This window comes from Squalius cephalus, assembly GCF_949319135.1.
Source record: "Squalius cephalus genome assembly, chromosome: 24".
Classification (NCBI taxonomy): Eukaryota; Metazoa; Chordata; class Actinopteri; order Cypriniformes; family Leuciscidae; genus Squalius; species Squalius cephalus.
In genome coordinates, this window is record NC_137145.1 from 25,760,435 (window position 1) to 25,773,190 (window position 12,756).

General features: G+C 36.6%; 1 protein-coding gene across 1 annotated transcript in view; it reads right to left on the minus strand.

Annotated features, from left to right (window-relative positions):
- Positions 1-12,756, minus strand: part of plppr1 (phospholipid phosphatase related 1) — an 82,897-nt gene that overhangs the window by 53,439 nt on the left and 16,702 nt on the right. The window contains exon 2 of the mRNA XM_079862141.1: positions 7,467-7,563. Within this exon, the coding sequence (XP_079718267.1) occupies positions 7,467-7,526 (60 nt within the window). The 5' untranslated portion in view covers positions 7,527-7,563. The remainder of the gene's footprint in view (positions 1-7,466; positions 7,564-12,756) is intronic.

Genomic DNA, 12,756 nt, shown 5'->3' on the forward strand with positions numbered 1-12,756 from the left:
ATAAAGAGCTACTGCAAAAACAGAAGTTCAAACACAAAATGCTAAAGATGGTGCTTGTTTCTCTGGCACAAAAGGTCTAAACCTGAACATTCAATATATTAAAAGAAAGAAAAGAGCTGCTGGTTTTAAATAACAAAACCCATTTTATTTTTATTAACACTTGAAGGAGGGTAAGTTTAATCAAAAAAGCAACATTTTGATCATAATGCTGAGAAAATTGTGCTTTTATCTCTTGTTTCTGCTTCTTCTTCATATGTTTTCATAACATTTGCGAATAAAGCACCGTTTTCATCTAGTGAGTCGAAGAGAAAAAAAAATCACTTCCTGGCGCTAAATATCACTAAGAAAAATGGAAGTTGCTGCAGGAGAAGCCACTGTATATACAGTAACAATTTCATATATCATAAATTACTTGCACCTCAGAGCACACAGATGAAACGCAATAAAGTTATCTTGGTTTTGGAGAGAGATGCTGCTGTTCGGGAACGCAGTCGTGTTAGACAGTTCTGGGAGGGAATTACACCGAACCACTTTGACGAGAGACTTTGCTCTGGCATTTCAAAACAACCAGAACAACAAATTCAGAAGCTGTGCAAGAGACCGGTCCGTTTCTATCTTCGTTTATGCACAAGTTTTCTTATCGGACAAAAAGTTTATCCAACTCAATTGAGCCCACACGTTTTTAATGCGCATTTTTAGAATATACTCTTATAGGCGGGGAAGCGTTGTGTCATAAATGGCGGAAAATTCCATCAATGGCAGGGGAAAGAGTTGGTCAACTTCAGTCCTGAGTTTCGTCGAACACTGCTCAAATGTAGCATTCGTCTTGAAGGAGTGTGGTGCATCATGGTTAAACATCGATTTTTTTGATAAATTCATGAAACTGCCTGTGAAGCCAACACAGTAACTATGCATGCGTTATATAATTCTAGCCTGCATGCCTGAATATTACTTTGATGAGCGCTAACACTGAAAATAGGTCAACAGATGGTTGTGGTGTGGTCCAGGTACACGGTCATCATTACTGGTGAAGATAGATGTGGAGTTTGCCTCAAATAAGTCAGTCTAACAAAAATGTATAACCAAGAAAATCCCACCAATTTATTTGTACTAGACACAAGATCTTATAGTGGCAGCCAATTATTCATTGCTCATTTGCCTTGTTATTTGTTGATCAGTGAAAAACAGGCCCAATCACTGACCACATAAACAGGAACAACATGATCAGAAGATGGCCAGTGTCCAGTTCCTGCACAGTCAGTAGCTGGAAGAGAAAGGTAGCTGGCATATGTCACCATATTGGATACGCTTCTCAGATCGAGAGCCTTTTCACAGGAATAATCTCTCTACAAAAACTGAACGCATGACTGTATTTCTCAGCGCCTTCACATCTTCACTAAGCAAGCATTAGACTGCATGATCGTTTCTGTGTGGCCTAGTTTCCGTCTCTGATGTGTCTTGAAAGCTTCAAGCAGATCCAGAGGCAGAGGAACAGAAACACACACACACACGTCCATTTAGTGAAAAGCGCTGTGGAATTGAGGGTTCGCCCCGTAAAAGGAATTTCTGTGACAAGCTGTGTTTTCAAGTGCATTTCATCTCTGTTTGCATGAAAAGTCCCAACTGTAGTCTGTTTGAGAACCTACTAGTATAGATGCACATTTTTATTTCTCTCGAACACCGTTTGGCAAGTGGTCTGGCACTTTGCTGCCAATGTGAAATCCCTCTTTTTTACGCAGTCACAAAAGCAAAGAATCAGCGGCACTAAAAGGGGAGGTTAGCTGTCATTCAAATGCACACTCAGTTGGCAACTAAAAATCAAAAACAGTTACAAGTATGCAATAGCAGACTGTATATCTCTAGTCACTATCATACGTTTAATTTACTAATTAGCGGTGTTTGCTAAGTAAAGCATCAGATGTGCGCTACAATTGTGCTCTTAGCAATGGATGATTACTTGAAAAGTTACAATTGCTCACCGTTTCTCTGTCACATATTGGAATGCGATATTCTGACATTAATCAACATGAAGCTCACCATGCGAAGGTAAACATTGAGTATTTTTGATCGACATTAACCCTCTGGAGTCTGAGCTGTTTTCTGGGCCCTGGAGGTGTTCTGACATGCTCTGACATTTGTGCTTTTTTCAGTTATTTATAAACATGTTAATGGCAAAGGTGTAAATTCACTCTATATAGCACAAACAGGGCTACCAAAATATCTGATCAACATGCATGTATATGTTTGAATTTTTAAGAGAATAATGTTTATGCGTGGTTATTGGAAAAAATAAAAATGAAAGTTGCAGAAATAAGGCCACAAAACACATACTAAATATGTGGCAATAAGACTTTTGACTAAAGGATATCATCGCCTATAGTTTTTTCTTCAAAATTATGTGAAAATAGTCTTGCTTTATCGTTCACATAAAACCATACATTGATTTAAATTGATGTAAAACAGGTTTTGCTTGGAAAGCCAATATGCGAGGGGGGCGTGAACGAGGAGTGGTTTTCACCTGAATTACCACCCACTCTGCATAATGATGAGCCATTCACTCAGGTGTGACAACTGACTGAGCCACAATGCAAGGACCATTTAAGATTTTGCTTACATCTATCTTGTAAATATGTTTTGCTATTTTATTAAAAAGGTTACAATTACAACAATAATTACAATTTCAACAATATTTCAAGTGTACTCTTTCTTTGTAAAAAAAAGATTATAGGCCTACATTTTATCTATGTATTCATTACTTTGAATATAGCCAACATTGGAACAGCTAACATCTTAGTTGATGACTTTATTTTTGACAAAAATAGTAGGCTATTTTATATATAGAAATTGCTAAACAAAAGCTTATTTGACGAGGCAGTATATTCTACAGTAAAAACTGTACCCAAATCTACTAAACAAAATGTTGTCTTATATTTCACCTGACTGTAACGTTGTTTTCATGAAATACGCTTACACACGCTTAAAATGATGATAATTAAGTGTAAAGATAGGTATTACTGAAAATATTTGGTGTTTGGGGTGAGGATTGGGGTTGATCCATTTATAAAGTAGCTGTTTTTTATTTATTTTTCTGATGTGCACAAATAAGCGACAGGTATCATAAGATTTTCTTCTCCATGTTCCTTTTTTTCTATTCTTTTATTCGTTCATGCATGTAATAATGAATGAATGAATGAATGAATGAATGAATGAATTTATGTATGACTTGTGCAATAAATAAATAAAAAAATAAAAAAAAATACAATAGGCTATTGACTCGCGATCTTCGCAGTAGGCTAGTGAACGCACCGGAGAAACGCACATTTATTAGGCTACATAGTTTTTTTGTTTTGGATGGTTTTGTTTAGAACCAGCTGTAAATGTAAATATATTTCACATTTTTTAGACATGTGAGGCGAGTAGGCTACGGTCTGGTTGATGATCTCCAGTTCAAGCACCTTATGTTGTGATTGCTAGCCTATATTTACTTTAAATCCAGGAAATTTGTTAATGAAAAAATTATTAAAATTAAGATACAATTGATACAAAACGAAATTTGTTTTAAAGAAAGGATTTGTACTTTCTGTTTTGAGGTATCTGTGAATGTTTGAAAGTCAACTGTCACGTAATATTGTTTTTTGCCAGCTGTGGTAAACAGCGCGCATCTATGCCGTTCATTCATTCATAAACAGAAACCTGAGAAGGAAAAACTTACTAGTATTCCTCAGCTCGTATTCCTCGTATTCGTCATTATTCCTCACAGCGCTGCGTTGTAAACAAGTAATGTTCTGAATAAACTGGTGTTTTGGTTTTCTTGTGCTGATGATAGGGGCGTTCACAGGATTGCGTGGATTGCCTCAGCCATTTGCGTTTGAATAGCACGCGCTCTCTGTGGGCGGAGTCACATTACATTTGAATTAGCTCTAATGAGGTCGACTGGAATCGCTCTCTTTTAATACAGATTTCACAAGATGAGAATATTTGTTTTTTATATAAATTACTTCATTAAAAAGTAGAGAATTCAAGCTTCATGCCTGTGTGTCTGAATGCCTGTTTGACTGAGTATTCGCTAAGCTACAGTTCATTTTCGGACGCGTTTCAGAATGGACTACACGGACAGAGAGAAGGCAGAACTCGCTTCGTGTTTATTTTTCTTTATTTGGCAAAAAGCACAACACTTTGTTTTTATTGTGAGTATACACAAAAATAATACACATTTAACAGAATCGATTGATGTATGAAACTTGTTTTGTAAAATCAAAGTCAAAAGAGAATTTCGGGTCTCAATCAACTCATAAGGAAAAAAATCGAGCAGATCACGCCGGCGTGATCTCAGACCCCTGAGGGTTAAAGTTGCGATGTCTTTTCTTCTCTATTGTGATGTATGTCTGAGTGAAACGGCTTTTGGAACAAATGTAGGGCGGGGCTTGATTTTGTCTGTGGGGAATTGATTGGATGGTTGTAGTTTGCTATTGGTGAATCTCTTGTGATTGACAGGTCATTGCCCCGCCCTCACCATCTGAGAAGAGAAGAGAAGAGCTGCAAGATGGAGGGGAAGTTATTGTGATTCAAGATTATGAGACATGAATAAAAAAAAAAAAAAAAAAAAATATGTACACATGAATACTGCTACAAAGATAAGAATTCATGGTGACTTAAAGACAAAAAAGAGTTCAAACGATAAATTCTAAGAAGATTGTGAACATTTTCCTAAGCGCAATTCCTGCATTAAATAATTTTTATTGTGTTTTATTAGTGACACAATTGGGTAGAGAATATATTCCAAATCTGAAAATACAGTATGAGAACAATTAACTGTACAATTACTAGAAATGTTTACCTTGGATATTATACAATTTGCAAGCACAATTTGTGGGGAAAAAAACCAACAACTGTGTTTCCAACTGTGAACCAATTATATTGTCCTTGCATTCTTTCTTGTGGCTCAGTCACACACCTGAATGAAAGGCTCATTATGTATGCAGCCTCATTATGCGGGTCGTTGTCTTCTCAGGTGTGAATCACGCCCACTCGCATATTGCCTTTCCAAACAAAAAGTGTCTTACAAAATTTAAATCAATGTATTGTTTTATGTGAATGATTAGGCAGGATGATTTTCACATCATTTTGAAGAAAAAACTCTAGTCGACAAAATGCATTATTCAGAAGTCACTTGTGGACACATATTTAGTATGTGTTCTGTGGCCTTATTTCAGAAAATTTCATTTTTAGTTTTTTCAATAACCACGCATAAACATTATTCTCTCAAAAATACAAACATGTACATACATGTTGCTCACATATTATGGTAGCCCTGTTTGTGCTAAATAGAGTGTAATTATACCTTGGCCATTAATATGTTTATAAGCAACTGAAAAAAGCACAAATGCCAGGGCATGTCAGAACATCTCAAGGACCCCAAAAACACCTTAGACCCCAGAGGTTAAACAGTAGATGTTGACCATCCTCATTCAAATTAGAGGAGAGACAGCAACTTGTCTTTCCTAAGACAAAAAATGAAAGTGAATACTGCAAAAAGATCTTGATATGAACTAATAGCACAACAAAGATGATGCATTGATGCAGTATATAAACCAACAGCACAGTGAGAAGATCCAGTCACCTCCGTCTACACGTAAAAAGCTATTAATAGGCCAAACCACACTGGTTTGCAGCCCGACACGCGGCTTCGAGTGTCAGAGTCACGGAGATCACAAGGTGTTGTTACAGAGCCAGGTATTTTATTTATTTTATTCTCTCTCTAAATGTGTACATGGATTTTTTTTTTATCATTTGTTGATTATTGTGGCATATTTTTCTAAATTAATTCAAGATTAACTCTTGCAAGTGTAGTAATACAAATTATAATAAATAATATTAATATTAATAACGTACTGGAATTTCTAACTTTGAAATGATACCTTGAAAAATATTGATATTTTGATACCATTTTTGATACCACAGGGAAAACTGCCACATATACTGCGATGCTGATCTTTCTTTTTCCTGGAAGCAACCCCAGATGATCATTAACGTCCTTCACACATCCCTTTTTACTAAATAGAATAAACTCTTAACTTCATTCAGCTGAAGAAAACTGTTTGCCAACCTTTACTTCACCTCAGCCAGACATTCATAAAAAGACTGGAGAGAAAATTGCTCTCCATGTTTCACTGGAGGATAAATTTGAGAATCATTAGCATACAAATGAATAATGAATGCCATGTTTATCAAAAATTGTTCCTAATGGAAGCATATTAAGGGAGAACAAGACTGGTCCCAAAATTGAGCCCTGAGGAACCCCACACATTAGGGGCAACAGAAGAAAAATAGCTCCCTATACTAACTGAGAAAATGCTAATTGTTTCAAAGTAGCTTTACAGAAAATCATGATGTCAATGTTTATAACATCTCAATATCTTCATGCCCTAAAGTCACATTTAGCAGATTAGAGCAGAGCGATGATATAGTTTACATTTTGCAATGATGTAAGCGATAAAACAATTGAGATATTATATATGCCAATAAAGTTGGCCATACTTATAGCTGGGTGATAATATAGTTAAAATATATTATAGTTGAGATTTGCTATATAGCATATATAGCTTTACGGGAGTGTACTGTATGTATGCAAATAAAGTTGGATATATACTGTATATAAAGTTTTATATATCCCTATTTATATACACAGCTGTGAGATAGATTTGCTATATAATATTGTTTTTATGCGAGTATACAGTATGTACTCAGGTAAGTAGGATGTATACAGTATACGGTTGACGTTAACTCACTGTCAGTTGAGAAAGAGGTATCCTTTTGACAAGCATTCAATATTTCCTGATCCAGCCAAGCAACTGCCATTGAGATGAATGTGAGTGTGTATAGGTAGTATAACTCCAGGTGTTTTAAACCCAACAGCACAGCACTCCATGAGTATCCCGAGGCATCATGATCAAATATCCAATGGTGATGATAGTTCATTGCTTAACCCTTGCAGAGCTTAAAAAAAAAAAAATAGATATTTGACCACTAGGCTTCAACTCCACCACATGGTTTATGATCCCATACTAGCATATAATTCTGCTGTAGAACAAAGCTGGATGTCCTAAATACTTTTCCACAGTATCAGCAACACACAGCTCTGGATATCTGGCTTCCAATGTTCTCATGTTCAGGCAAATGGCACAGCGGTTCATCTCACAAACCCAACAGTGCTGTCTGGGAGATACGCACAACTCGTCTCGCAGAGGGAGAAGAGCGCTTTGAAGTGCCGACACACAGTTCCCAGTGATTAAACTGGATTTGACAGAAATTTAAATTAAATATCCAGCCAGTTTCAGAAAAGAAAGGACGTCTTAAAGCCGTATCAGAGAGTAAGGAACAGCACAATAAATGGAGAATAGAATATGATAGCAAGTGGGAAAAAAATGCAGTTAAATATTACCGTTTTGGCTGTAAAAGAAACTTACCTCTACAAATATGAAGCATGGTATGATGGAGTAACTACGGTGTGTATTATCTGAAGCCATTTTGCATCAATTCAGTTTAAGTTCCACAATTGGCAATCTAAAAGAGAAGAAAGTGAAAAAAAATGAATTAAGCATTTAAGAAAAATCATGAATTTACTACCATTCTGTGAAATGCACAAACAAAAAACAGGAGAAAGAATCTTTAAAATACTAAATTTGTACACTACTGTTCAAAAGTTTGGTGCAGTACGATTTTTTAATTTTGTATGAAACCCAAACTTTATATATATGTATATATTTATTTAGCAAATAACACATTAAATTGATCAAAGAGACAGCAAAGACATTTATAATGTTACAAAAGTGTTCCACAAATCATTTTGTTTTGAACTTCATTAAAGAATCCTGAAATAATCTCAGTTTACACAAAAATTACATCAAATCATCATTTTATAATGATTTCTGAAGGATCATGCGACACTGAAGAATGGAGTAATGATGCTGAAAATTCAGCTTTGATCACGGGAATAAATTACAATATATTAATTAAATAATATATTCAAATAGAAAACAATTATTTTAAATTGTAAGGAAATTCCTGAGAAAACCCGTGTCTTAGAAATGCTAAATTAACCTCTGGGTTTATGGCTACAAAACTTCACAGCTCAACTGCATTGACTACTTAAATTGTGGTATTCTGACCAAAACTGTGCGACTGAGAGGTTGTAAACTGCTAATATTGCACTGCAATTGAGTTCAGCTAAATCATAAATGTCTTAAAATGAATTGTGGAATACACAAACAGTATATGCCACAACCAAAACAAATAGGAGTTCACAACAAACACCCCGAGGACCTGAAAAAAGCAGCCAGAAAGAGTCTGAGGATTTCAGGCTCTTGAAGGGCATCCAGTCAGTGGAAAGGAAACAGAACAAAGACAGAATGACAGATAAAAGACTTTAACTGTGAAACATTCTCATTAGAGCAACACAAGGTTAAACACAAACACACTTTTTCTGATTTTCTTTTCATACATCATTCATACATATACACACACACAAAAAAAAAAAAAAAAGACAACAACAAAAAAAAAAAAAACAGAAAGAAACATTTTTACACAGGAAATGTATTATGCAAATGTGCTGTCTCCTAGGGCAGCAATCAAAGCAGAAATGTGTATTATTTTATGTCAAAATGTTTTCTCCTATCCCAGCTTAATCTGCAGTAAGACATATTAAGTTTATTCTCAGAAAAGTCTAAACACTGGCATTGTGGCACTATCTAAACGTTGCTCTGGTTGAACGTTTGAACCAGCCGTTTGAACACATGGCGTAGGTTTGGGGTGGAAATATTTGGACCTGTTTACACCCGGTCCCCTCATGCATTTCCTCTGATGGGATATCTATCCGGTCGTGAAAAGACCAGGTGTGAATGCCCTCTGAAACGCTCAAACCACTTCAGGAGGTGGTCTGAAACGCATTCCAGACAAAACTGGACAAGTGTAAATGCATCTGGTTGTTGAAACCACATTTGTGAATTTTACTCCTCCCAAAATGTTAAAAAATAAACGAGACGATCAGATGAGTATCTCTTCAGCAAGCAAAAGCACAAACTGCCGCAAATAAAAACTGGAAGATGCGAACGCTCAACACACAATTATCTTCATTATAAGTAATTAAACTAAATTATCTTACCAGTGCTGATACCACTCTATCTCCTTTTACGGTCTTTGATCTTGAAATTAGCTGATGATAGATAAAATGAAGCTCATTTCTGTTGCTTTGGTTGACGTGAACTCAGTTAAATTTGCATACAGCATTGGAACTTAAGATCGGATTTATATCCGTTTTGCAAATGGATCCATTTTAACAAATAAGATCAGTAAAAAAAGCATTAAGTGACAGGTGTAAATGGGCCCTTTGACTAACCGATGGAAGACTAGGAGACTGTTTGGGGAACTTGTTTTAAATCATTTATTGTTTTTGTAATTCCATTTGGTGACGCTAGAGGCAAAGAAATCAACCTGAGGTAAACGTCCGTCCTATTTGAAAGGACAGGAGGTAGTTGGTGGGTCAAGCTCTTGTGGCTGAGACAATGACCAGCGAGTTTCGGAACGGATCCAAACTCTTTCCATAGCAAATTTAAAGCCACATATCAGAACTGCCAATTGTTTTCCATGGAGACTCTGTAATTGAGTACCTCTATACAGGGGTGCCGCCAGAAATTCTGGGCCCTATGGAAACCTCTGGGCCCTGGGCCCCCTACATTTTTTACAGATAAAATTTAACCCAATAAACATGCCCTGTATACTTTAAAAAAGATACTTAGCACACTGCGTAGTTAAAATGTCTAAAGATGAGTACAAAGCCTACAAAAACAAGAATTTTTTTTTTTTTGTATAAGTCAAACACACGTAATAACCATATTATTTCTATTGGCCTATTTAGTTTTCATAATATAAAATATTAAAATATCTATTTTGTAAACTCCTTATAGCCAATGGTTACTACAGACACATGCTTTATTCAGTTTTTTATATTTTTTTTTTTTCTGGGGCATTTTATTCATATTAAGAACGTCAAGTTTGACATAATCGAGCGTAGCAGCAGCACTGTCACTTCACAGAACACACGACACACACGGCAAACTGATTTTGTGATTTTTGAAGCGTATAGATTAGCCTACTTTTTGTTTTGTAAAGTTATCATCATGTGGCGAACACAGTAGGCTAGATAAGACGTGTTGAGAGGCTTCAATCTTCGTGAAGTTTCGCGCTCAGGCTCACCTTGTTCAGCTGAAGGTCCTTGCACGCTGAATCCGAAATTTTCGCATAGGCCTATGCGTTTTTTCGTACCGTCATTCTGTGGCTCTAAACTGTCAAAACACCATTCAAATGCTTGTTACGGATGCGAAAAACGCAGAAAATCGAACCCGATCCAAATTTTTTTTTTTTTTCGACGGACGAAAGTTTCGGAGGCAGTGTGCAAGTGTGATTGACATAACGTGAGGTTGTATTTATTTTTTTACGTGCTAAAATATCGGACGCGAATTTCGCACGGGGGGAGAAGGAGGACGTGGGTGTGCAGCAGCCGCTGAATCTGTGTAGAGCTATTTTTTACAGTCTATGGTGTAGAGACATGATAACCCAGAGATGTTATTGTTGGATGTAAATCATAATTCAGTAATTATTTTACTAAGCTAGCTAGATAAAAGCAGGTCATGTAGCAACAAAAATAAGTAACTCTGAAAGTTTTGGAATGAATAGGGCAAGCTACCTTTCTTTTTGAAAAACTGTGTGACATACTGTCGACTTCGGCGTTCTCTGTCTTCTCTTTCCTTCATTTCTTTCCGTTTTTGATGCCCTGACTTTTGATGTGACATGCCTGCGTGTGTCACAGTCTGCGCTGCATCATAGCAAGTGCAATAAGCAAGAGACGCTACACGATCGTAGCTCGGACAGGGCAGGTGGAATGAACCATTGTAAGGGGGAGGGGTGTGACTGAAACAGTAAATACATTATTTGTTTTTTTAAATATTAAATCTATGGTCAAAACGGACAAAATACACATTTAGTACATGAGGGGCCCTAGCACATTTAATGTATGTATAAAAAAGAGAAAAGAAATAAGAAAAGAAAAAGGGGGTCTGCTCTTCTGGGCCCTAAATCAGCCTGGGCCCTTAGAATCGTCCTAACCTTCCACCCCTTTACGGCGCCCTTGCCTCTATATGCTTTCTAGAGCAAATACACATCACACACATTCACAGTGAACTATTGCATCATAATTCAGTGTATTACAAATGTTTGTGCTGCTCCTGTACTTTCGTGAGCTTCATGTGAAGTTGTTCAGTCTGCCACCTCTCTTATGAATAAACAATGGCCTAAAATGTATTTAGACACCACCGCCGATGCTCCATTTCCAAAAAACTGCCCCCGAAACAGCCCGAGATATACGTCACAATAGGGAAGAAAAGACTATCGCTACTTCTCTTTCATGACGATTTTAAGCCACATTTCAAAATGTCAATGTAATTGCTTTAGATATCAAAATATCAAAACATCAAAACAAGTGCCATCTTTTAGGTGGAAAATAACAACCCTGATCAAACACACCTGAGCAAGCTAAAATATATATATATATATATAGAATATATATCACAGGTAGGTGAATTTGATCAGGGTTTGAGCAGTGGCCCTCCAGGACCAGATTTGAGGAACCCTGGTGTGGGATTTACTAAATTTTCACTCACTAACTACTACTTAATTTCACAAATAATTACAAAGAAAGGACAAATAACATATTGGATTAAATCTGAAATTTTCTTACAGCATACCTATGGACACCCCTGTTTACCCATCTATCCACAAATGAAAGGCTTTTCCAAGTCCTGAATTTTCTCCACCCCATAATGGTCACTCAAAGAAACAACCAACCAACATTCCTAGAAATAAATATGCTCTTGTCATGGAGCAGTTACATATTTCTCCATCTGCTGTTCTTGGAAAAACCGAAGCCCTGGTCACACTTTAGCCTGTGCTGAATTGCTGCATCAATGCAATCCTAAACATCCTTTCATTCGGGCCCAGACAATGATTCATGATACTAATACTTCCATCAAACTGACTTTGCTGTAGGTCCAACACTTCCGTCAACGTGAGGGTCTTGCCAACACTTGCCACTTGGTCTCATTTGCCTCAAATCTAGCAGATCTGGAATAGTGCATTTCCCTTCCTTACTGCTACATGTTTGACATCTCAATGGACATTGGCAAATTGTTCACAGCTTTCAAGACACCTGGGAATAAGAGTGGAAAAATATATTTTGGTAAAACAATCACTTCTTCTGAAACAACCCACATATCCACATAAATAAACCTCATCTACTATCACAATATTTTGTTATAGACCTTATGTAGCCCCGCCCCTTTTCAGCGCTGCGCTCGTTGTCTTTTGACTTCCGGTTTTATTTTCACAGCGATTCTGCGTATTTATGAATAAGCGGCTCGTTTTAAAATCTTCCCGGTCTACTGACATTTGTTAAGACATCTGGTTTAAACATTACAATCCTCATGATAACTTTCGTTAACTTTTGTTAACTTTATATTAAGTAAATCCACTTCAAAAGCTAATTACTCCTGGACAGCAATGCCATAGAAATATACAGAGCGACTGGAAAAACGGAAGTTCAAAGACAATATTCTAAAGATGGCGGCGCCCTCGTTTCTCTGGTGCATAAGGTCTATATAGTTATACATTCAAATTAACTTTTAAATGAACAATTTTCTCCCTTCT